Source organism: Paramisgurnus dabryanus, chromosome 3 (assembly GCF_030506205.2).
Source record: "Paramisgurnus dabryanus chromosome 3, PD_genome_1.1, whole genome shotgun sequence".
Classification (NCBI taxonomy): Eukaryota; Metazoa; Chordata; class Actinopteri; order Cypriniformes; family Cobitidae; genus Paramisgurnus; species Paramisgurnus dabryanus.
The window spans coordinates 43,173,672-43,200,946 of record NC_133339.1 but is presented as its reverse complement, the minus strand read 5'-3'; the positions used below and the strand labels follow the sequence as shown (position 1 = coordinate 43,200,946).

Genomic DNA, 27,275 nt, shown 5'->3' with positions numbered 1-27,275 from the left:
GTATCTATCTTAGGGAGGAAAAAATATTGTAATGTTTTTGCATTCTCTCAGATTTAATTGGGTAATTATGTTGCATGTAATTCGGCGTCGTCTTGTCAGTCATTACTGTCCTCACATAAAAAGTGAAACTGTTAGGAAATGTATTTAGGAAATGAAGTGAGCGCGCTCATTGGCTCCGCTCTTCATGAGTACCCCCTTGCTCTTGTGCTCAGCAAAAAAGGCGTAAACTCAACACAGAAAATCCCCAGTGTTAAATTAACTCTACCAGTGTTAAATTAACACTATTTGGTCTCTACATTTTTATTTTGATGACTTGTTTTCTGGAGAAAATAATACTAAAATGATAAAGACAGACAAATTACTAAATGCAATAAATGAATACTGTTAGGTGTATGCCTCCAAAAGCTGCAATCTTTCACATTTGCCTCTCTATCATCATTTCTGTTTGAAAAAGAAAATAATAACTTGCAGAGTTATTTTCTTAATGGATAAGTTTAACTTCTAAACAGCTGTCAGAACAAAATACAAGTGCTCAACTATTCCAAAATCCACACACGTGATTTAGTAGACAAATCTTCTTTCTGACGTGATGTAATCACAGAATGTATCACATTAAATCTTAAGTTTGTGTTTGTTTTGGGTTCATTTGAAGTCACCATTATTGTGATTAATGTTTCCTTTAGTTAGGCATTTGTCCGTTGACCTTCACAGATCTAACTCTCCTCTTTTAGCAATAGCAACAGTGTTTTAATAAGATCACTTGTTTGTTGTGTAGACAAGTAGAGATTGTTTATTTTTATTGTATTCCACTCTCCAAATCATTTAAACACTTGATCACAAATTAATTATGTAGAAAGTGAAGCATGTAAATAGAAGCGCTACGCAAATAAGACTGTATTGAATAAGACTGCCGTAACGCTTTTAGCATTTTTTTTTTTACTTAAGAGAGACATCATGATTTCTGATACAAATCTCAACGATGGTGACAGTTAATGGTAAGAAAGTTGTTAAAATTTTGTCATGTTGCAATGCATGATGGGAGTTATGAATGAGTTTTCTACAATCCTGTTTCCCGGCAGCATGCATTGCAGCATGAAGCTTTGTTGTTGATTGGCACCATGATTGTGTTTTATAGGCTGATTGTTGATGTGTCATTGTGTCTGTCTAACACCACAGATTAGATTTGGGTAAACATTATTTAACTCTACAGGGTATGTGGATTTTACAGGACTGTTGGATTTCATGGGAGCTTCACAGGGTTGGCAGAATGTAAATACATACACTTTGAATCATAAGACTTACACTTTCACAATAAATAACATAGTAACAGTTTAAAACTTAATTTCTCTCATCATCCTCTGCTCTAACAGACGTGTTTTATAAACACACTGCCATAATGAGCAGAAAATAACTAACACTAAACTTCAAGACCCAAGTACCCAACTAAGGGAAACACTAATCGGCACAATGGTGACTAACTTTATTAACCAGATTTTCAGCAGTTCTTTAGAAGTTAAACTTATCATCCATGTAACTCTGCAAGCAAGTTGTAATTTTAGTTTTCTAACAGAGATGATGATAGTGTTCATTGAACTCTAGTCATTTTGTCTATTGCATTTAATATTTTGGCTTTCTTCAACATTTTAGTATTACTTTCTCCAGAAAAAGAGTCAACAAAATAAAAAATTAAAGACAGGAACAATTCCAAAATTAAGTTGATTTAACACGGAATGACCAGCAGGTGTTCACCATTAATGACTCAATCACTTCATTATCTTATTAACTTTAACACTGATTTAGTGTTTTTTTAACACCAATCTTGGTGTGGATTATATAAACACCAAGCAGTGTTAATTTAACACTGGGGATTTTGCTGTGGATTTTGTTCGGTAAGTGCGGTGTGTCATCGAGACTATGCTTTCAGGGATCATTTCTATAGTTTTAAACTAGGAAATGTGTTTCAAAAGAGTTGAGTCTCTTGAACCACGATGAAGAGTGTAGATGTATTTCTCTGAGCTTGAATCAAGGAATGGTTGGTGATATTTATCACAGATCATTGCTATTGATGAATGTTCTTTAATCTTGATAAGATTAAGGAAGAGAAGTGCATGATCTGAGTGGGATTTTTATTTAAAATTTAAAGATAGATTATAATAAAGGTTAATTTTACAATGCTTGTGTTTTTTGTAGTTGTGATGTGGCAGTGTCATACTTTTTGCTATTTCAACAAATGTACTGATAAGTTTTTGTTAGAGTGCAATATTAGTGTTACTTATCGCAAGGTCACTCTACCTGAATCACTGCGTTGCTCATACTGTGCGACGAGGATTCTTTTCACGTTGCTGTCTTGGGATAGCTGCATGCATACTACACACAACAAACCACTGATGAGGTGCACATAATGCAAAACACTCGATAAAGAGGCGTTCCCAACCATCAGCGAAATACATTTTCTCACATAAATTCTGGCGAGAAATTTCAATGATCAGGCCATGAATTACTTCATGAATGGACGATCAACCTGCCCTTCAATTGGTCGACCTTTCTCTGTTACATTTTTCTGAATTGTTAAACACTAAATCTCAATCTTTGAATCAAATTCATAGTTGCCTAAACCCATTTGCCTCTTTTTGCAAAAACTCTAAACACAAACTTCTCACTAAAACACAGATTTTTACACTGCAATGCACATAATTTTATAAATGCTAAACACAGGCAGGCAAAATGTAAACACAAATTCAACACGTGTGATTCATAAACCGAACGTATACGTGCAAAAAACTCGCGTAGCCCTTTCTTTCAGATGTGAAATGTATAAATGGCAAATTATCTTGAAGTTGTGCGCAGCTGAGCAGTTTGAGATCTCCGCCTTTAAACGATGCCTAATTAATGTCATAGACATATTAAAGAAACCCAATTACAAGCCGCAAGAATGGCTTATTTCCAAAAACCTGCAGCAATCGAACAAGCAAAAGTGCGTACGTCTGCTCTGACTTTGACGTGGCGCTAAGCACTTTTCCACGTCAAAGACAGTTTTTATAAATGGATATTTGCGTAGGCACTCTTTATGGTCAAATCTGTGCGTACGCACGCTTTATAAATGAGGCCCCTGCTGCGCATCCATGTGTGTGATAAGCAAACTCGCATTGTCGTCCCGTTTATAGGCAAATATCAGAATTACAGCTCATCAGGAAAGCATCATTGGCAGGGAAATGTTTTCTCTTAATTGACAAGATTACTTGTCAATGGCGGGGAAAGAGTAAAGTCAATGGAAAATAAAATCGTCCCCAGAAAGTGATCCCAACAATATCGTTCATTGTATCTTTATCATTATAGTTGTGGCTGTTCTTTTTAATTTTTTTAATTTTTCTTTGTTTTTTAAAACTACATTTTTTATAATGAAAGTTATCGTCATAATGTGAACGGCCTAAAACAAAGCTATTAACCAGTCAGACTAAAAAAAAACTAGTTTTATGATATATGATCAATAATCCAGTGAAATTGAGTTTGATTACTTAAAGCAGAATGTTTTACCTGTAGGTTCATCTGCAGACCCAACAGGAGGTGAAGTTGAGAATGACAGGTATGGCCATGCAGGTGGTGCGCAGTGATGGGGTGATGGCGCTTTACAATGGGCTTAGTGCTTCCCTCTGCAGGCAGGTGGGTATCTGGATCGTAGTATCAGTGAAAACTATAGTCTGTCTTTGATCAGGCTGGTAAATTTGATAGGCTATTTCAACTTGGTTCTCTTTTCCAATTCTGGTCCAAGTGGTTTAGTTCTTGTTAACTGTTTTCTAGATAACTTACTCAATGACACGTTTTGCTATTTATGAAACGGTGAGGGACAAGTTATCCAGTCGAAATCAGGGGCCGATGCCTTTCTATCAGAAGATCTTACTGGCTGCTTTTGGAGGTAAACATGTGTCACTGTCACAGATTCATTTACCAAGGGGGTAAGGAAATGATGACAACATTTTCGGATGAACTCCCTTTTAAAATCACTTTATCTCTATAGGTCTTACTGGTGGGTTTGTTGGGACACCAGCAGATATGGTTAATGTCAGGTGAGTGGGATTTACATGATGTAGTCTTAAAACAGAAGAACGGCAGTGTGGTTGTCAGTGTTTATAAAGAGCAGCCAGTTTGTTTTTGAACAACTGTAGGTTTAAATTCAATTCACTTTTTTGTACAAATTAAAATATGCTGTCAGATTTGACTGTGATATTATAAATACATTTTATTGGTCTTTCGAACAGAATGCAGAATGATGTTAAGCTGCCCCCAAAGCTCAGGAGAAAGTGAGTATCAAGATGGGTTACCCATTTACCGAAATTAATCTAACTACAAAAGAAATCAACAATCACAATCCATCATAACATGTTGTGTTTTTGCAGCTACGCACATGCTCTTGATGGATTAATCCGTGTCTGGAAAGAAGGTAAGAAAATCAGATAAGATAAATATTTTGGCATTAAGACTTAAAGAAACCTACAGTAATGAAACATGTAATGTCTGAAAATATTGTGCTTTGTTGCAATATATCACACATACTAAATTGCAGATATGTTTTGGTGTGGAAAAAGTCTGCAACTTAAACTTTCCCACAGCAGTTTGGAGATATACAGTGACAGTACTGTAATCATTATACTTCCATGACCTGCATGTTGTCTCTTCTTACAGAGGGAGTTCGAAAGCTTTTTTCTGGAGCCTCTATGGCATCTAGTAGAGGTGTGCTGGTCACTGTGGGACAGGTAATGTAGGTTATTATTAACTCTTTCATTTGACTTTGTCTACATTGCAGCTTTTTTCACCCTTTGAACCGTCTGCCACCTACTATACAACCACAGTTTGTTTAACTTTGTGTTGTTTAAGTGTACTTTATAGTCATGCATAGGTTTTACGCCGTAGGTTATGCGTAGGCTGTGCGTAGCCTGATGCACACCTCGCCAAACACATAAAAAAAATCTATGTCGCATTTCTACAGTATTTTTACCGCATTTGCGACAGTAAAAACAAAGATTAAAAGTCACTGTCTATTTATCTCCATCATTGCTGGTCTTCTTAAATCATACACAACAAGCTGCTTCTTCCCCTTCGTTTGTGGGTTTACTAATAGATATGTATAAAGGCTAGATGTGTTATGGCGGGGTTTCTAACGTCATCACCTAGCGGCCATCTTACCACAGGCAGCTCGCTCACTCGTAGCATTGAGTTATATGGTGCAGGTACTTTTAAATCACCATAACTTGCTCAATTTTCTACCAATTTTTAAACGGTTTGGTTTCTTACAAACATTATTAACATGGCTATAATTCTGGATGATTTAACATGTTTCATGAGAATTATTCATAAGTAAGCAGTGTCATAGGTACATCTTTGACATTTATAACTAATCAAATCGTTTGAAAATCAGTAGAAAATTAAGCAAGTTATGGTCATTTAAAAGAACATGCATCATTAAAACTCAATGCTACGAGTGAGCAAGCGCCCTGTGGTAAGATGGCTGCCAAATGCGGACGTTCCACTCAATTGGCCAGCAGCACAGGTGAGACATACATATCTGTGGGTTTTCTGACCAAGATCTTCTTCTTCTTCTGTTACTGTGGGTTACATGTGTATATACTGCCTACTAGTGGTCTGCATGTGTAATTGCACGTCGACAAATTGCTCGTTCCCTCAATTCAGTTTAGTAATGTGTCTCCCAAAAACCTATATATTTAAGTCCACTTAACTCAAGTATATATCGCTGCAGCCTGGAGACTGCAGGTGGGAGGATCTTATGCCGCAAGTGGGAGGAGTTTATGCTGCAAGTAGGAGGGATTTCAGAAATGTGCAAGTAGGAGGAGTTACGCTTTAAATGGGACGGTGGTGAATCCTCTGGAAGTTTGTACAGCCCACTTGCGGCTAAAGCTCCACCCACTTGCTGCTAACCCACCCATTTGCAGCTGGCTCCGACCTCCGTTTATACCCCTTTCACTTAACTTGGTGTTCATAAAGACTAAACTTTAATTTTATATAACAATGTGTATCGAAAGTATTCAGGACTGACTCTTTGTCAATCAATGAATAAACTTAATTCTCCACAGAGGCACACAACAAACTGCATTGTTCATACAGTAAATCTTTATTATAGTGGAGAGAAATGCAATGAGTTGAATGAGGTGCATGCATACCAAAGGAAACACTGATCACCTGAACGTGACTTTACCTGAAAGACAAAAAACTTTAATTTAAAAACAAAAACATCAATAATGCTACAAAGAGTGTAAAACTCTAAGAAAATGTTATTAACAACTGTTTATATGGCCCATCTGCTGTTATTCTTTGACCAAATTTAAATCATAAAAATAATTTACGTGCAAGGGCTTATGGGTATTCCTTACAGCATTTTGAATTGTTAACTCATTCCCCACCAGTCTTTTTTGTGATTTTCACAAAGGTTTCACAAAATATCTTCCAGGAAAATTTTCTTCTAAAATATACATGGATATCAGCAGACGTCACTCACTTGTCTTCCGCCATTTTGAGGACCTGAAGTGGTCGCAAAAGAACTAGAAGCTATGCCTTCAATATGCTGTGAGCATCAAAATCGCTATTTTAACAACACTAAGAAGGCTCAACACAACATGATATTTTGTTCGAAGTATCACCTGTGTCTTTAAACGTGAACTCGAGCATTGAGAACATTGTTTAACTAAAAAGAAGGTTTTGAACAACTGACTTTAGTTGTTTTAGCGTCCGCTCGCCGCCATCTTCCCAGTCTAGATGTATCGATCTCCAATTGCGACGTAAGGAGGTAGGAGAGTAAAGATTGATATCTCCTAAAGCATAGTTCCATATAAATGCACGGATAAGTCATTGTTTTGTCGCAAGTGAAAAACAATATTGACCTTCAGGTTGAAAAAGGAGCCTCATATGAGATTCATTCATTCGCATTCGTAAATCGATTATTTACGTCTGGCAGAGATGACGAGCGGACATCATTACATCCAAAGTCAGTTGTACAAAACATTTATTTTTAGTAAGCTCTATGTACACAAACAATGTTCTCAATGCTCGCGTTCATGTGTAGAGATCCAGGTGATGCTTCGAGCAAAGTTTCATGTTGTGTTGCGCCTTCTTATGTTGTAAAATAGTGGTAGTTCGGTAGCAGCGGACAGGGGCTGGAAGAACGCATCAGGGATCGAGAAGGCATCACACCCTAACCAAGATATATTTTTTAAGAAGCATTTATTTTCATGACAGTCGAGATGTGACATGTTGTCTTTTGTAGCCATTTACTCTATCCGTAAGAATCATAGACAGTAAAAGATAAGAAATCCGTAAATCGTAGCAAGGTAGCCAATGCTTGTCAATAACCTACTGGTACTCGGTAGGTCCTCAAGATGGCTGCATGACGTAAAGGTCACATGACTGAAATACATCTATATATAAATATACAAAGATATCAAATGAAAGAACATACCCTCTGCTTTCAAACAAACATTAATCAAACAAACCGATAAAAAAGTTTAATTCTATCTATATATTTTCTTTGCATATGAACTCTTAAATATGGGTATTTTTCTTAAAAATAAAATTTTTAGCAAAAAGCTGAAATAATTGCATTTTTGTGAAGGAATTTAGTTAGAGATCAGATTCAGAACGATTAGCAAAACATAAACAGTTTTTAAAATCACTAAATAACTGTTTTGCTTCAGTTTTTTTATACATTGGGTAAGTCCGCCATCTAGTGGATAATCGCGGTATTACAGATAACATAAAACCTCATCAGGAACACGTTTTTATTTGCAAATCTTTTCTCTTAATTGACGAGATAACTCAGCAACAATAGGGAAAGAGTTAATTTTAAGTTAATTGCACTTACATTTTTTACGTTTATGGTTTTACTAAGTGAATCAGTTAAATGAACAAATATAGTTAAGTTGGATGCAAAATGCAAAATTTAAGTCATGATTGCTTGACTTTTTGAGTACAAACAGCATTGGGGCTTTCAGTGAAACGTACTGAAGGTATACAAAAAATAAAATAATTCATGTGAAAGTATTGACCTCTATCTCTTCTTATCATGTGAGAGTTTATGCAAACCACTCAGTTTACTCCTTGACTCTTGAGGTACTGTATGGATATTGAGGTACAACAGTTTAATAATAATTAATAAAGTTACTTAATAATATACATTTTTCCCAGACTGGGTCGCACGTTTTGGCTGAAGTTTTCCTTTAAGACAATAGATGTGTGGTAAACTTTGCTGTGATGTTTACAGCATTACTTCAGAGAATATGTGTCAAGTCTAGCTAATCAGATTTCACCTGCCGCTTTAAGACAGCACTTGTCTTTGTGTCATTCATCCAGTGGTCAGTAAACAGACTGTGAGTGATCTGCTGATGTGCCATCTGAGTATAGGGCTAGTGAGTCTTAACAAAGTTATAACTAGTCTTTTGTGGTTTGTCTAGCTCTCCTGTTATGACCAGGCCAAGCAGCTGGTTCTGGGAACCGGTGTGATGACCGATAACATTTTCACTCATTTTTTGGCCAGCTTCATTGCGGTGAGTTTGTCTTTAGCTCCTCGGAAACCCATTATAAACTCATCTTTACTGTTTCAAGGGGTCATAATCATTTCTTTATCTTATGACTTGAAATGAATAATCGCAGGTTGTTTATGCCACTGTTCCTTCACTGTCAGAAAAAAATTGTCATAAAATGGTCACTGGGGCAGTACACTTTGAAAGGTCCTAATATGTACCATTTAGGTACTAATATGAGGTGCAAAGGTGTACTTTTTGAAGCTAGGGTACCGCTCCAGTGAATATGAACATTTTAAAATTCCCATATGAAATAGAATACAGTGCTTTTTCACAGGTTGCAGTGTTCATGATTGGTTATTGTTATTTTAATATTGTGTCTTCTGCACAGGGAGGCTGTGCCACTGTCCTCTGTCAGCCTATAGATGTTGTTAAAACCAGGCTGATGAATTCAAAAGGAGAATACAGGGTAAGATCTATTTTACTGTAATTCAGGAATATTTCAATATGTCTTTTATTATTCAGTTGTGATACTGCAGTTTCTATGTTAGGGGGTGATTCATTGTCTGACTGATACTGCTAAACTTGGACCTGAAGCTTTCTACAAGGTAAAGCATTGTTCACATGCACTTAATAATCTGTTATACATGCACAAATCTCTGTCAGTTGTGTGGTTTGTCTCGGCAGGGCCTCGTCCCAGCTGGAATCCGTCTGATTCCTCACACTGTTCTCACATTCATCTTTCTGGAGCAACTTCGGTTGTACTTTGGAATTCGAGTCATCACATCTACATGAACCCTTACTCAGAGGCCATGCTTACACCTGGTATTAATATATATTTTGGGCATGCCAGTATATGGGTGTGATCAAGATCATAAGCTATGATTTATACCGCAAACTAGATCATTAAAATTTATGAAAAACATTTTCACTGACTACATTAAAATAATATAGCCTGAATGTTAGATAAAAAAGCATGATAATGGATTTCATTTTTTTTAACTGTAACCCCAGCAAACAATGACCTGGCGGTCCGCCGGCGGTTTTGGGGCGGCACGAAGTCAGCGGCTTGACGCGGTCGGACCACCGTCGGGGCACCTTCGGCAAACCGACCAACGTAAAAAAGCTGGCGGTCTGCCGGCGTTTCTTGGGTGGCAAGCCACCAGCGGCTTGCCGCTGCTGGACCACCGTTGGTACACCAGTGGCAAACCGCTAGGTTTCTACTGAAACTAAGAATTATAATAATCTTAAGAAAATACATGAAAAACAATATGAGACTGCATATAGGGCTTATTTAACGAAATACATACATATTTTTTTAATATTTCAGTTTAAAAGAATAAAAATAGAATAAAAAAATAAGAGATATACATAGTGTTTAATACAATATAGTACGTGCAGGCGTGGTAATTTGGACATATATGAATTAGACAACAAAACGAGTTTGTGATTTCATAATAATTTGAGGAGATTTTACATTAGGCTTGTTTGAGATGCAGCTTGCCTCGCCTGAAATATAGGCGAGAGTAGCCGGCTGCAGTGAGGGGAGGAGTGAAAAAAGTGTAGGCAAGCCGGACGATTCATGAATCTCGCTCTGTTGTTGACTGCAAACGTCAGCAATGGAAGAGATCGCGTTCGCGTATTTTATCGCGGATTAAATAGATGCAACTGAAATACCAACAAATGCATTCACATTAAGATGTTTATAAGAGGAATCAACAAAGCTGAACTGTTTATTATTGGAAAAGGCTTCTTAGTAAATGTTTGGATGTAATCTAAGTCTAGACGTAATACAAATTCGTTTCTGTGTGAAATATAAACAGCACACAGTACAAATAATACAACACCAATACAACAGTTTAAAGGAATTTATTAATAATATAAATGTCATAAGTCAAGAACAAGTTGAATAAATATAAAAACTACTACAGGAAGTGGAGTTTTTAGAATTAAAAAGTCATCAGCTGACATTCCCGGGCAAATGAGCATTAAGCTGTGTCGTCAGCAAGTCTTTTCCCATCGTGCTTTTCGTCAACGCAGTCGGTGGAGAGCAACTGCGCTCGGCTGTAGAATCCGACGAGCCCGCCTCTCCATCGCGAGAGTTATTTTGTACACGTCAGCGTGACATCAGAGCAAGTCGGACGTAAGTCGGACACTTTTCTAACCGGAATGCATCTTGCGCTGATCACCGGTGATCGATTCTGCGCAGAATTTGCTCATCTCAAACAAGCCTATTGTTGTAGTGATTATGTCAATGTGTGACTTTGCCATGACGCGTGTGCTGTGCACGCTAAACACGTGCCCTTTTTAAAACACTAGGCTTGTTACTTCATGCGGCGCTGCAAGAACCGACAGCGATGACGTCAAAGTACCGCGAGAACGATTCGAGAACTCATACGAAGTGTAATTTCGTCTCGCTCTCGCGGCACTTTAACGTCATCCGCCTGTCAGTTCTAGCGTGGCCGCAGGAAGTCGAACAGCCTTCTTTCTCAACACGGATTACCATGAGGCGGACTGACGAGTGACGACTACAACGAGCTCCTCTTTCACGGGTTTCTTTACTGTTTTCAGGTAAGTTTAGTCCCTCAAAATACACAAATAATACACACAACTATTATTGACACGTAACAGAAACGCTTTTGTTGAATATTTATTTCATAGAAATGTTTTTTGTCTTCGAGAAAAGTCTGTTAGCATGTGGACGCTTTTCAAAAGTGATAATGTTAGGGTAACTAGCTTTTGCATTGTTTATTAAGTTTTGGCTTTTTAAAAAGCAACTTCGTGTGTTGATGAGATGATGTGATAGCTTTGTTCAGGTTGTCAATGCATTATTGGAAGTAACTTAGGCTAATTTGTTTAGCCTAAAATATGCAATGTACTGCACAGTTAAACAGTGAAAATAACTTTCATATAGCGTGAATATTTGGTGAAACTAGTACAAAAACATGTTTTATCGTAAACATATATAGACAAATGTTCTTTGATTTTAGGAGTGACAAAATAACCTCTATAAAAGCTGAAGATTTCAACATTTTCTGAAGGGAGCTACAGACAGAGATGTAAACTCAGGTGAGTTGAGAGCGTATTAACTCACTTTATATGCACTTTTTTCACAACATATTACCATGGATCTTGTCATTTTTCTGCATTTATAGCAGTTATTCTAGGAAGGTTTTAACATCCAAACGTGAGTGGCACCATATGAGCAATATTAAATGAACAAGTAAACCTACAAACATAGATTCTGTTATATTTTGTATACTATAATTTTCTTTTCAGTGTTTCACATCCTTTTAATCAATATTGATTGCTTTGTGACAAATTGCATGTTATGTTTGTAGATTTTCCAGGCTAATATCCGTGCAGCAGATTGAAGCAGACCTGTCAGAAAACATCTCTAAGGTGCTATGAATCTCATAACTAGTAAGTAATACTCTCATAACTAGTAAGTAATACATTGCTGTTTACAGGTTTAAGGTTGTGGTTTATTTATTTAAAGTGCATCCAATTTCATTGGTAAAAAACAACTTTATTTTGTGTATTTGGTATAATACAATGTGTTTGCGTGGTGTACGGTTAAAAACACATACATTTTTATAGCTTTGTATTTCCTCCCTTCCTCAAACGCTTTGATTTTGTACAGAACTCATCGATCTGAAATGCGCTGTGTCCCTGATTGGCCAGCTAATCTGTACGTTGTGATTGGCCTGAATGCCTCTGACGTCAGCCGGAAATGTGACGCTCCTGTTTGAAAGATTCTGTCACAATGCAATGCTGACAGGAGTTAATGTGTAGGCTATGAGTAAAAGCGGGAGCAATTATAGAGACAGTGCATTTTTTGAAAACCACGCCCACCGGGGGAAAACAATCCAACCTTTTCCATTGACTGAAGGATTAGGATTGCTGCTGTTCATATTATTTCAATGACTTTAAATTGCATTTCTGGCTTATAACAAAAAAACATAACAATGTGTCACAGGCTGGAGCGGACCACAGGTGTCGTGAGTCACGCCTTTTCCTGGTTTCCACCTCGAGGAGGTCCCAAGAGCACCCCAATGACCAGACACACAGAGAGCGCAAGTATAATTAAAACAAACTTTATTAAATTACTTAAAAATATGGGAAAGGGGAAAGCTAAAATCCGATCCACCAACTGGGAAAGCACAGTCTCGAGTCTCTTCAAATCCGTCGCAGGTAAGTCTCAGGTGGGTCCTTCCTTTCCTTATCTCCTGACTATGCGACGACAATCAGCTTATTCACTAGGCTCCTTTGTGTTCTGCTTACAGGGGACCGATCCGGGGCTCTTTCCTTTTCCTGGGCGTAAGGAGGACAGAGGGTGAGTATTTAAAGGTTGGGATGTCGTATCAGTACCTGTGTTCGTGCGGGCTCAACTCCAGGATGGTCCAGCGGGGGCACTCCCGCTCGTCCTACTGTCAGGGGAACAGTACTCCTGCTGCCGGGCTTGGCTCCGCCCGTCCAGGTGGGTATATGAGAGGTTGCTGGTGTAGGTGTTCCACCGATCCCTGGATCGCGGCACAGATAAGCGCTTCGGGAAGGAGACCACTAGATCTGCGATGGAACAACAGGTAAGTATGCAACACAATGGGTGTGAGGGACGGACACGGGGTTTCCTTTGGCCTGCAGGTGAATGTACAACACAGTATACTGGCTTGTGGCTGTTGGCATACGGTAGGTATATTACAGGGGACTGGGACTTTTCTTGCACTTCAGGCGGGCGTACAACACAATATGCTAGCTCTTAGCTGTTCACATAAGGTAAATACTTTACAGGTTACTGGGACTTGACTTTAACTTCAGGTGGCGTACAACACAATATGCTGGCTATTAGCTGTTCGCATAAGGTAAGTACTTTACAGGGGACTTGGGCTTTACGGTTGCTTCGGTAACATACAACTCGATCTACTGGCTCTTAGCTTCAGGCAGGAGTAATTTACAGATGACTGGGACTTTACTTCTGTTCTATGATTTCTCAACGGCAGGCGGGTACTTCACATAACATAACTCTTCCTGGGCGGTGGACTTATGATAAGTAGACTGCGAAACAGTAAGTAGATGGAGCTTACAGACCTTAGCGGCGAAAGCGTCTTGACACTGGCCTACGTAGAGGCTCCACTAGACGGCGGTTGAAGCTGGAAACTGTTAGGCTGAGCCGAACGCTTCCCTCTCCTCTCCTCCAGCTAACGGGACAAGAGATTTAGACAGGGGCGAACCTTTGAAGGGACTCCACAACAGGTAATGTTATCGACACAGCTGATTTTCCTCCTACAGCAGCCAAGCTTTCTCCTTGCAGATATATATACTTTCCACTCTACTCACACCAGTCTTTCTTACTTGGTTAGTTCACCTCCGCAGGGACAGGAAGATCCAGGATGTCGATGCAGGATGTCAATGCAGTGTATCCATACAGGATGTCGCGAATGGCATGAAAATAAAGATGTCACCTCACCAGCCTCGACGTCCACTTGCTTCACCAAGACTCATCCAGCCTAGAGGTGGTTACTGACGGCACAAACACAGCATAGCACTGCAAGTTATCAAGTGTACACACTCACGGCAAGGACAAGGACTCACCCACTGCACTCCACACACTCTAAGTGAAATAAGGTCACAACCACGGCTGACTGGGACTCGTCCTGGGATTCGTTGGGCGCTGAGTACAACGGAGGATCGAAATGTGACCGTCGCCGTCACGACACCCCTGCGTCTTTCTCTACTTGTGATCCCCGGCTCACCCACAACTCCTTTCCACAGTGGGGCCGCTCACCTGTATGCTAGAACTCACAACACTCGCTGAATGGTTTACTCCAATATGATGTGGTTTACAAATGCTCAGAGGTTCTCACAGGCGGTGATAACACTCTCCCTTTGTCTCCTTCTCCTTTCAGATGTCGGATATTCTCCCTGCCAACGGTTATCAATCGCTGGAGGTCTCCCTCGGTGACACTTCTGGTGAGTATTCCTATTGCAGTTACTCAGAATATATCACTGACTTGCATGTGTTGTCTCATAGATCATCATTTAAATGTGATATACTCAGCCCAGTCACTCGTGTCCTTAAATCCTTCTTCACCCAGTCAATATTATTCTCCGCCTTCTCACCACTGAATTCGCCCAGACGCTCCACTCCTCTCACCAGATCGGCTAGAATAAACTGCCCCGTTTGCAACTACTGAGGCTCTTTTATATACTCCTCCTTTTCTCTCCGTTGTCCAATCCATAATCGCCACGCTCCCTTAACACACCTGTGCCTGATAAAGCTTAATTTTCCTCCCGGAGTTTCCCGGAAGTGCCGGTGTTTGCGTTTTTACGGTCCGGGCGGAACCAATCTCCACCAACTTTAGTTCCGCCCCAAAAAGTCACTTTGTGACAAATGCCTAAAAGCTGCTGCGTGACAGAGTCTACAGCGAACAAGCTGAACAACCCAGAAATAAGTTCTTTCTACCAGGCCATAAAACTCAGCCTTTAAGGAGACATAAGTGGATCGCTGATTACGTTTCCCTCCAGTGGGCAACTGGGCATAGTTCTAATTCTAGTAGTACCATGACAAGTTGCCTGTATCCAGTTTTGTGTCTTTGAAACGCTATTTTTTGGGGTCAACAGCTTATAAAATCTTATTTCTGGGTTTTTGGCTTGTTAGCTCTAGCCTGGTCCAACCAGACTCTCGTACATTCATTTAATGTACAGAGAGTCTGGCCACACTCCATGACAAACCGTTACTTCCATTAAGGAGAGTCCTCTGTTGAAGTTTAAAACTATTGGATCTGCCCAGAGTCACTCAGGATCTGCCATAGGCGATCGCTAACGTGTGGTCGTGACACATATCATGCGCCAAAACCGTCCGGAAACAACAAGTCCAAATGATAAGACCAACAAAACTTAGCAAACATTGTTCTTGCTCCGGCTTTAACTTCTGTATATTCGGCAGTTTTGCAATAACGGACCGAATAGCTTTTCTCACGTCTTTCTCCGCTACCATTACAACTACAACTCAAACTGACGCACGACCTCAACGTCATCGTTCTTAGCCACCTCCCTCTGTTCGCTGATTGGACCTGCAGATTTTTGCAGGAGAAATGAAACTCTACACAGCAGTCCCAGTTGTACTGAAGCTAAATGAAAATTAAGCGGAAGCACGTTTGAGGGCGGAGCCAGGCTATGTTAGCTCTACACTTTTAGGCATTGTTCTGGTATTATAAGCCAGAAATGACATGGAGGCAGCCTCATGCAATACAAAGTCAATGGAGACGGTTGGATTGTCCCCCCCCCCCGGTAAGCGTGGTTTTTAGATTATGAAGCGTTGCGGTCTGTCTCTATGATAATGTCGGTCTTGTCTACGTAAACAAGCCCAGACAGTAAACTGTTGCTTACTTGTGTGTGTGTTGTAGTCCAAGAAAAAAGATTTACATTGGAAACGATAACTCTTTGTCTACTCATTGTTTACGCATATCGTTAACATGTACTAATACACACTTACACACCAAAGGAAATGTAAAATCGTGAGTCGGACCATAATTGCTCTTTAACAAAAATACAATATAAAGAAGGCTTTTTCACATTTAAACTTTCCCAGTCCAAGTAAAAAAAAAATAATAAAAAAACACTTCTTCTAAGGCTGCGTTTACATTTTGCATTAACATGCGATCTCGGTGATCCGTTCACGCAGATCCGATCATCCGTACACAAGGCCGCCTTAATGCACGGGCTTACCTGGGCTGAAGCCCAGGGGCCTCCCAAGTTCAAGGGCCTCCCAAGTTTGCGCTCATAATGAGCTGAAAAGGTCATATTGTTTTGTAACTTGTCAGGTTTTCTGTCAATCACTCTAATTGAACGTTACATGGCTGCTGATTGGTCCGTTGTAACTTAACGTGAAATAAAATGTCAGACGTAACATATTTTTTATTCCGCGTAATGTAATTAAGTGCGCGTTGTCAACTTGACATTCCTGCACGTTAGACTGAGTATGACAGAGAAACGGGAAATAATCCACCAACAAATGAAAGAGTAATTTCTGAAATTTCATAATAAGCACTGGTGAGGTGCAGGTCTCTCTCTCTTTCGTGCGCGCGCTCGCTCGCTCGTTCGCTCTCTCTGTGCTCGTGCAGCTGTCTGAGTCTCTGGTATGCAGAAGTCTCTCCAAAAGTGCACAAGAAACTGTGCCGCTAAATTAAGAAAGGAGTTCCCGCACATAATGCTGTTAGTTGTTATAAAGTTTAAGTTTACTCGCGTTTATATCAGTGACGCGTGCGCAGCTGGAGCGATGTTTGACGCGACGTTAGCTCACAGTACATACATCTGTTGGTTTAGAAAGACGAGAAAGAGACGCAAGTAAAGAGCGACAAGACCATCTCAAATGATCATCCCCTGATCGCACCATTCATATTTATAATCTCATTATCTAAAGATCTTATATACAGGTATGTTCCCTGTCTGTCTTGTGCATATTCATACTTGGTCGTTTTACATGCTTATGTATGCATAAATACTAAATACAATGCATACTATATCTTCAATAGCCTACAAAATAAATAACTGATTAAAAACCAAGATTCTGTCTATAAAGACTTATCTTTTGTTATCATTAATGCATTTTTACTTTAAAACTAACTTTAACTTATTATATTTTTAAAACTGTGGTGAGCATTTAAGTATGAGTGGCAATTTTCTGCAAATTTGTATATTCCAAAAACTATATAAATATAAAGCTTATAAACATATATACTTTCACACATTTTGGTTTTATTATCACCACATGTTGCTGTGTGTGGTTGTTAAATAAAGTGTCTTGTGTTTATGCTCAAGTGGGCTCAGTGATATGTTAATAACAATATTATTGTTTTCTGGCTCAAAGAGGGAAAACTCACAGTTGTATGTCTCGAAAGAAACTAATGCATTTTGTGATGTAGATTACCTAGATATTACACTTTAAAAAAAAAAAATTGACTATAAATCGAGGGGAAGGGGGGCCTACAAAACCTCTTAGCCCCGGGGCCTCACATTAGGTTAAGGCGGCCCTGTCCGTACATCAGGACACGGCGCGTTTACATTTGTCCACATCAAAGTGGCTTCTGTATCCGGATGTGTGATCGGATACCGTGCGGGGAGGCGCGCTGGATGAATAGCTGTCAATCAAAAAATGGGTACAGCTGTCTTAAGCCACATGATTTAGGGTTTTCGCGCTAACCGCAATCCCGTATTGTACAGTGCAACTGAGAAGCCAACAACAGAGAATAACTAGCAACCCCAACAACCGTGATGTTCACATTTTAAGTGTTATATTTTTTAGCTTTAAAAGCCTTATCTTTAAAAGCCTTATAGCGTCCGCACCGCGGATGAATGTTCTGTTTAACTTTACCTGAACTTGACTTTCACCCGCATGCTTTAAATCAACAACAAAATCCGTGTGAAACATGACCGACTCCACTGTTTTATTCTGCCTTAATAACGGGCTTTTGGCTCTGCCTGAACTTATATGTATATTTCTATTTTAACCATAAACTGTTTTTAGTTATGTTTCCTGGTAATAATATGATTTAATTAAAAGAGCTAACAATTTCCTATTCATAGTGCGTAAGAATTAATGTAATTTACAAACACATATAAGTAACCTTGCATAAAACCAACACTGACTAAATGTATTTGGTTAATGTTATTATGGTTTGTACGTGTTTTAATGTAACTTAAAATGTGTTAAATGAGACAGAAACAGCCGATTGACCAGAAAGAAGCACAACATTCACGTTGATTTGTCGCCATGGAAACTCAAACATTATAACGACGATCCTGAATTCTGCCATTAAATATTAAATCTCACTATGAATAGTTGTAACATATAACATATGCCTGAATAACTTAAATACAGTTAGCAGTGTTAAAATGCTTTTGTATATCGATTTATTTCAAGATACTTTTAAGCGTAGCTAGCATTGCTCCACAAATATGAATTTATGCGTCTCTCACCTGCGCTCCATGACCTAACGTCCTTTATTTTTGACAGCTGTCAGTGAGAGGAGATGATAGTGGGCGGGGTTTTGTGTGACGTTGACCTGTAAATGCAGATACGATGGCTGGATTGCGTTTACATTACAATGAGATCCGATCACAAAGCGTCCTCGACTACCTCTGCATCAGGACACACAGATCGGATAACATTCCGATCACAGACGCGTTTACACTTGTCTTTTCAATGTGTATGTGGACAACATCCGGATACAGGTCGCATGTTAATGCCAAGTGTAAACGCAGCCTAAGACAAGCATTCACATACACTAAAACATCTTATGACCTTGTTTTCCAGTAATGAAATAATAAAAAGTGCAAATAAGCTTTTGCTTGAAATAATATGAACAGCAGCAATCCTAATCCTTCTCATTTTGCTTTTCTGTTTTTGTCCATCAGGATACACATCATAAGATAACTAGAGCTTACGTCTCTGTTTGGATCCAGCCTCACTTGTGAAGACTTCAGATGGCGTAAACACTCAAAAAGACATTGTATGATGGCATCTATAGATGGACATACACAACTGGCAAATGTAATATATTGTAATTACTGCACCAAAGCACAACTCTGCAGATTTTCAACTCACTTAATATTGTTACAAATACAATAGATGTTTATATTTGAAAAACATTTTTTTACTCTTTATTTACTTTTTAATTTTACTGATTTAATTCCATTTATTTGTCCACAATACTCTGCCAAAATGATGTTTTGCATCATCCAAATATTGTTAATTTACATATTACAGACATTGTAACAACACAAAGTGGGTTGAAATCCTGCTAACTTATCCTATAATAATAACTGTCTGTTAACTAAACATGGCTTTAACACATGACTTGTATTATATTAGAGCTGTTGTGATATGAATATTGATTTGTTTCCAGAATATGCTCCTCAGTGTGTCACACTCACCTCTGGCTGATTAAGGGATGTTTTGTAATCTTGAAACATGCATTTTCTAAATATGAAATGTATTGTGAAGAACAATCTACCCTTTAATGGTTTTACTTTGGTAAAACTGCAGATCATTTTTCAAACTAAGGTTTTGTTACCGTGGTTCTACTATACTGCCCTACAAAGTCTAAGTGCAGTAACTATGCAAACACTGAAACTGAGAAAAATGCCCTTAAAGTTTTTTACACCAGCCAGTCAAACATGTTACTGCAATTTTGGCAAACACATTTCTCTGATGGGACAAATTATACCAGGATACTTTGTCACAAGACACAACAGATCTCACAAAAACCCATTTCAACCTTTAACTCAATTTTGACCAAATGCATAGTTACTGCGCTTTGGCTTTGTAGGGCAATGTAGTAGTTTTATATTAATGCTGGAGTGAAACCATGGTAACCATATTTTTTTAAATCATGATAAAGTTTGTGGTTACTAAAATGTAGTATGCTGTTGTAAGAGAATGTTTATTCTTTATAATTGTTGTAAAACCATGGTTGATTTTATATTTACCATGTTTTACTGCAAATGATGGTAAAATCATGTATAACTTTGCATGGGTACAGAAAAGTGTAAACTGGTTGTTTTTATTTGTAAGTCACGTTGGTTTTAATGCATCTGATAAATGTATATGCATTTGGATATTTATTCTGTTTACTGACAATAATAAATTTGCAGTTGCTGATGTAAATGGTTTATTATTGTGTTGAAACCACGGACCGACCGTGGGCAGCTAGCAAACATTACCGGTATAAACCAGCGGACCTCTGCGGCTGCCGCTGGTGGTCCGCTGGAAAAACGATGGGTAAAACTCCGGTGAGCCGCTGGCGGCATCCGCCGGTGGACCGCCGCTGGTCCGCTGGCCTTATGTTAGCTGGGGCAGCGGTCCGACAGCGGACCTCTGACTTCTGCGGCTGCCGCTGGTGGTCCGCTGGAAAAACGATGGGCAAAGCTCCGGTGAGCCGCTGGCGGCATCCGACGGTGGACCGCCGCTGGTCCGCTGGCCTTATGTTAGCTGGGGCAGCGGTCCGACAGCGGACCTCCGTCGAAAAAGTAGCGGCTGCCGCTGGTGGTCCGCTGGAAAAACGATGGGCAAAACTCCGGCGAGCCGCTGGCGGCAGCCGCCGGTGGACCGCCAACTTTGCCGCCGGTGGTCCGCCGTTGGACCGCTGGCCTTATGTTTGCTGGGACAGTAGAGTATGAGGACAATTATTTGTATGTTTTTATTAATATTAATACTTTAATCAGTGAAATTACTCCTAATGTATTTAAAAACTCTGTTTTTATTATAAACAGTGATATTGAAGGATCCTAAATCATAAAAGTTAAGAATACTTTACCCCCAATATACACACTGCATTTAGGACATTTTCTTCACTTTTAAAGCACAACACAATACAAAGCCTAATTCAAAATACAAGTTAAAACGATACAGAAATTTCAAAAGCAGTGAACGGTACATTAGGTCATTAATTTATACAAACTTTTGAGGATAAATTAACTCCACCGAAGGCTGAACACCCCAGGCGTTATTCTACAAATGGCCGCTTGAGGGCGCTTTGGAAGCTATTATACAAACCTCGGTCTTACAAGTATCAGATTTTGCAGATAATTTGTTTAATCAATGCGTATTCATATTGGGGTAGAACTGGGTGCTATATATAGTAAACGAGAAGCTATATTAACTTGAATGTTTTCTGTAGTAGAGGAAGGATGTTCCGATTGGTCTATGTACTGTTTGTCCCGCCTCTTCTCCATTGTGATTGGACAGGTGGATAAAAGCGTCTTTACCGAGCAACAGGTTTTGATAAATACACATATTATTACCAGATTAATAATTGTTTCACAAAGCATCTAACAAAGTAATGTTTAATGTATGAGAATCTAAATTAATATGTATATTTGTTGCGGAATATAATTCATTTTATAAAAAAATCATCTTTTTAGCCAATGTGCACCCCCGCAAGTTTCTCCTATGATCAAGATAATGAGCTAATACTTCACATATGTACTCTGGAGACACCAAATATTTATTTGACATCTTAAAAAGTCTTGTGAAATGTCCCCTTTTAATTTTTCTTTGAGTTTTGATTCAATGTAATACATGAAATGTCCAACAGGAGGCAGTGCTGCACTGTTATAATTCCATAACATGGGGAAATGTCAGCTGATAATATTCTTATCATTGAGTTATGATGAGGTTATAAAGAGTTCAGTGCTTCAGGGTTCTGGTCCATATTTATTTGTATACTTAGTTTAAGCTTGAATAGGGTTTTGCAAAGCTTATTATTAAAGTGGGCAATATCCTTCTACACCACACTGTGGGGTAAATGTGTTTACAGTAGTTAAGATTTATTATCATTTATGCTGTTCTGCTATGGTACATTGTTCTGTTGGCAATGATAATGTTTATATATTTTAAGAATATTGTTTTAAAAAAATCCTTTTTACTTTTCAGCTCTTTCTCTAAGCCAACAATGTGACCCATAACTAAACATTTGTTGACATCTTGCTGTATGAAGGCAGTATTCTAATCCACTGTTTCTAAATAAAAATGTGCTTTCATGATGGGGCATTTATTCATTTGCTTTGTCATTTTGATGAAAATGCAACTTAACAATGAATTTATTTTATTGTTCATTTTTTAAATGTTTTCCATGTTGTTCTCGTTTGTATGGGATGTATTTGTGATATACTGAAGTGCGTTTTGCATAAGTCATGAATATTTTGGGCCCATTTCCTGTACATTTTACTTTCATACATTTGCTGAACATTTATTTATTTATGTATTTACTTAACATTAATCAATTTGTTTGGAATACTCCTGTATTTTTATATTTATATATTTAACACACCTTTACCCCTAAAACAAAAATGTTTACCTTTATAAAACTATTTTTGTGTATGTCATTTAAAAAATATTACTATAAAGCTACACACACGCAAACAAGCATCCCTTTAAGCTAGAACGGCTTATTTTCATTATCATTTATAATGACCAAGACACATAATTAATCCTATATTTAGATATCTCTGTTATTCTTAAGACTTCCTTCAGTAAACAGAGCATTTATCTTATCTTTTTCTGTAATGCATAAGGGGTTGCAAACGTACATTCCTACAAAACCACAAAAGCAAAACTGCATTTTTAAATGTTGTCTCATTTATTATGAACTCTTTGAGGTTATTTCATAATCCAGAGATGAAATGTTATTATCCAAGAAGACCAGTATATGTTGTGTTGTGTATGCTGGTAACCAGTATGAAATGCTGGTGTCATGGTTCTTAATAAACAAGTCTTTACCTTTGAGACCATTATGGTTGACTGCTGACTACATTTTGCTGGTAAAGCACAGTACAGGGCTATAAGGTGAATCTTAGGCTTAGATCATGTGGTCTTGGAAGAATTTGATAAGAAATGTTTGCTTTCGTATTGACATGTCCTTCTGGGAAATCTGGGCACAGTCTGAAACATTGCTGAGGTTTGTTATGAAACTCTAGAGGAAGCGCAAGTGAGGTCATTTTAGATACAGAAATAAGCTAAAAGACATACGCTGCTATTGTATCATCTCATACTGTACATACTGTATAATACAGTAAACCGATGTAGTTTGTATTTTTTTCAGTCTTGTGAGTAAACCAGGCTTCCTTTCTCACTAAAAACAGTTGGGTTAAAAATAACCCAACAAATAACCCAATGGTGGGTTACTATAGCACCGACCCATTGTTGGGTTATTTTAACCCAATGCATTGGGTAGAAAGTTTTACCCAATTAGTTGGGTTATGAAATAACCAATTTGTTGGGTTATTTTTGCAGTGCTGTTTTAACCCCATTATTATTATTAGTATTATTATTATTATTTATTACTATTATTTGCTTTATAAATAAATAATACAAAACTTACAAATACATTTGTAATGCTTTATTTTCATTTAGTCATTTGCACTTGCATTTAAATGTATAAATACATACATGTATAGAAGCATAAATACATACACACATACATAAATATATACATACATAAATAAACAAAAACATAAGAAAACAAATCTACTCAATCTTATCCAACTAAAAACTGCTTAAAAGCATAGTTCACACATTTTGTCATCATTTTCTCCCTCTCATGTTGTTATAAACCTGTATATAAGTCTTTACTTTGATAACCACAAAGGTATATTTCAAAGAATGTTTGAAATCAAACCGATCATGAGCCCCATTCATTTTCATAGTATTCTTTTTTCCTACTATGACAGTCAATGGGGCTCATGGTTTCAAACATTACTCAAAATATCTTCTTTTGTGGTCATCAGAACAAAAAAATGTCTACAGGTCTGTAACGACAGGAGAGTTATGACAATTTTCATTTTTGGGGGAACTGTCCCTTTTAGCAGGTGACAGTGTGTTCAGGAAACATCACATGGTACAAAATGTATTGTGTGTTACAGAAACTACTTAACAGTAGTGAAAGGCTTGGGATACTCTGTGTAAAATGTAAAAAAAACTATTAAAGCACATGTCAACTGCTGGTCTTGCTCCTGGGCCATGCCTCCCCACGATAACAAAGGCTTGTGATTAGTCGAATTCATCCCATAGGAGGACATGGGGTCTTCGTCATACCTCCTCCTCCAAATACTGAATTATGTTTGTTTTCTGACCTGAAGACAGAATTTTCACAATGTAAATATGCACACATAAACCGGATAAAAAAACTAAGTGTCATAAATGATACTTACAGGTTGAAATTTAATAAATGTTTGCTTTGCCTCTTGGTACTGTAGGAAGGCTGAACCATCTTGCTGGCCATTTTGTAAGGTTTTTAATGCAACATCTCCAAGAATGTCTACATTTAAAGAAAAGAATAATTAATTAAATCTCAAAGCAAACACATCTGGCACGCTGAATAAATACTCTACTTTGACAGTAGATGGCGCTGAATTGCAAATTCAACCGTTACCAGGGTTACAGTAAACAGACGTGCAGGATTAAACAGCGCTTTATCAGGGATTATACTGAAGTAAAACGACAATAAAATGCCATCGAGTCATTTCTTAAGACATTTCCATTCAGAATGACATTTATATTACAGCTCTGTGTCTATAACACAGACCGGCTAAAAAAATATTTGGAGCAAAAAACAGCCGGTTGCATCCCTTACAAAAGTTAAAAAACGGTTTTTACTACACTTTAAACCAAAAAACATTGTCTGTTACAGAAACCATGGTTAAAGCAATATGGCAATCAATACGTCATGAAACTAACGTTATACTACTAAAAGAAGAATTATTCATTTTCGTAAGGGCTCATGCTGTTGGTGCTGTTTAGTATTAACATAAATTGCGATGTCTCTCTACGTTTATGATGGCTTAAAAACGCGTTTGGCATCGGTAACAGTTAATGAATGGAACAGGTGTAACGGACAAAAACTAGACAACATCGTTTTTGTACACTTATTTAAACGTGACTGATAGTTTATTGTGTGTTAGAGCTTAAAGACACTTTGTAGCAAAATAAAACATTACACAGAGATATATATTTTAAAACGTACCTCTCGTGTCTGTCCGCACTCAGCAGTGGCACCGGTCAACCGTTGAAATTCAAAATGCGTGACGTGAGCCCGATTTTAACCCAACTCTCTGGGTTGTTATGGAAATAACCCAATACAAGCTAGGAATAACCCAACAGAACAACCCAATATGTTTAACCCACCTATTGGGTAAAACAAATAACCCAACGGTTTTTAGAGTGTTCTCTTATGGTTTAACACTTAATGGCATTTTGGCTCTTGTGTCTGACTATGTTCCAGAGGAAACCTGGCAACACTTCACAGCCCTGCTGAAGGATGACTCCTCAACAGACATATAAAACTGTACGAGGCAGAGGAGCGGACACAGGCCAGGATATTATTCTGACCCATTTCACTGATCCTTAACCCTCATGGTAGCTGTCGGAGGAAACATGAAAATGTTATTAGTTGTTTTAGATTACATGTATCATAAAAATCGGACTTTTTACAGAACGGCAACCTTCCGATCTCTCTGATGAAGCCAATATGGAAGTGACTTAAACTGCAATTCATTGACAGGCCACTAGAGTCTGGCTCCAAAAGGGAGTCAATTCCCATAGACCTTATAGAAGTTCAAATGCCCAACTTTAGAGCAGAAACTAATGTGTTTACAGCCAAATAAAGTTTTTGGTCTATATAGCTAATTTTGCCCTTCATGACAACTGTGAGGGGGTGAACATTTTTGTTACTCATCCGTTTAAATTTGATTAAGCCTTAAAGTTCTGCATAATTAAGGGCGTGGCCACTTGAGTGACGGGTGAACTGCCACTGCTGTCACTATAATAAAGCTAGATGGGTGTGGTTTCAGCAATCAGCCACCTCAGCTCCACCCACATCCCACCTCTTTACCCATTTTTGGCTATATCCTCAAGTGATGCGCGTTGACGCCCATCCAAAATAGCAACAGCAGGCACCGTCTACTTTAAAGGAACAGTATTGTGGCCAAAACTGGTATTGCAATAACAAAACTTGTGGCTAAAACTGGTACTGCAATCACCCAACTGGTGGCCAGTACACAACATGACAACATAAACATCAGTTGAGGGCTGCAACTCCACTTTTTAAATGACAATATCCTGGCCGGACCACTGTTGTCAGTGATATAAGTATTTGAAATGTAAATGATTTCTTAATGTCGAGTGACATATCAGAGCCATTTTATGATTCATTTATATACATTTCTTACATACTGTTCCTTTAAGCTTAAAAAAAGCTCAGAAGGGGATAATATGTCCTTTAACCCTCGTGTGGTGTTCATATTTTTGTTACTTAGACAATGTTTGTGGGTCTAGTGGACCCACGGCATTATTCGTATCCTAAAACAATCCAGTCATACAAATTTATGTATAACTGTTTACAGATGTTTATTTTAGCCTTATTGCAAGTAATATAGACAGAATTTATGGTTAATATTTGTCATTTACCACTAGTAGAGGACTATTTATAGATTAAAGTGCTATTCGTTTTTGTGATAATATGAAATAAGAGAAGAAAATTCTATTCTCTCCCAGATATTGGGGAAAAACATGTTTATCTTAAATAAGTATTTATCACTTTTTCATCTCAAATACGTTTTTTATCACTTTGATGTTTAAGTCTTTGAACTTAGTTTGAAATTGTACACATTTGTGTAAGTTTACATAGCACAAGCCCCATCTGGAAAGATGCTGTATCATAACACATCATCCACATTGAACACATAACCTGTTCATGCCAGCCTACACAACACATAAGAAGCAGATTTTTACTATGTAGCTGTGTTGCATATGCATTTCTTGCATTTTATAGACATATACTGTGTCGTCCTGTCCATCTTATGTCCACACACACTGCAGTAAAATGTGTTGCTATTGGCTACAACCTAAAATGATAAAAATGCTTGGATATAAAATTTAACTTTTTCTATTTCTACTTCTCTATTTACTTTCTTTCTGTCACGCACTCATACACACACACACACACACACACACACACACACACACACACACACGTGCGCGCACACACCATAGGTTTTGTGGTAAACCCATGGTTTTACAAATGGTAATCAATACACCAATTTGCCATGATTACTACACTTTTACTATAATACAAGCATGAATATTTTTTGTAAGGGAGATAATGGTAAAATGTAGAATGGTTCCTGTTAGACAGAAGGTAAAGTGTTTGGGACAGTGGGGCCAGATGAGTGTTCATGCTTGATATATAACAT

General features: G+C 38.2%; 1 protein-coding gene, 1 long non-coding RNA gene and 1 other non-coding gene across 5 annotated transcripts in view; 2 read left to right on the top strand and 1 right to left on the bottom strand.

The window, feature by feature from the left end:
* Positions 1-25,662, top strand: part of slc25a10a (solute carrier family 25 member 10a) — a 29,554-nt gene extending 3,892 nt beyond the window's left edge. The window contains exons 2-12 of one of the 3 annotated variants that reach the window (XM_065263121.2): positions 3,541-3,660; positions 3,799-3,913; positions 4,016-4,064; positions 4,257-4,298; positions 4,395-4,438; positions 4,681-4,751; positions 8,457-8,549; positions 8,917-8,994; positions 9,077-9,133; positions 9,213-9,350; positions 25,307-25,662. In XM_065263121.2, coding sequence (XP_065119193.1) covers positions 3,541-3,660; positions 3,799-3,913; positions 4,016-4,064; positions 4,257-4,298; positions 4,395-4,438; positions 4,681-4,751; positions 8,457-8,549; positions 8,917-8,994; positions 9,077-9,133; positions 9,213-9,320 — 777 coding nt within the window. In that variant the 3' untranslated portion in view covers positions 9,321-9,350; positions 25,307-25,662. Of the gene's footprint in view, positions 1-3,540; positions 3,661-3,798; positions 3,914-4,015; positions 4,065-4,256; positions 4,299-4,394; positions 4,439-4,680; positions 4,752-8,456; positions 8,550-8,916; positions 8,995-9,076; positions 9,134-9,212; positions 9,351-21,960; positions 22,978-25,306 lie in introns of those variants that run through there. The other 2 variants (XM_073814068.1, XM_065263120.2) reach the window with 2 other exon arrangements.
* On the top strand, positions 1,909-2,122 carry LOC135745027 (small nucleolar RNA U3). Its single transcript, XR_010530933.1, has one exon. It is a non-coding gene; the product is annotated as a small nucleolar RNA U3 (small nucleolar RNA).
* LOC141281991 (uncharacterized) lies at positions 23,448-25,242 on the bottom strand. Its single transcript, XR_012336463.1, has 3 exons — positions 25,049-25,242; positions 24,237-24,343; positions 23,448-24,158 (listed from the first exon to the last, which is right to left on the bottom strand). It is a non-coding gene; the product is annotated as an uncharacterized lncRNA (long non-coding RNA).
* Positions 25,663-27,275: the final 1,613 nt, after the last annotated feature.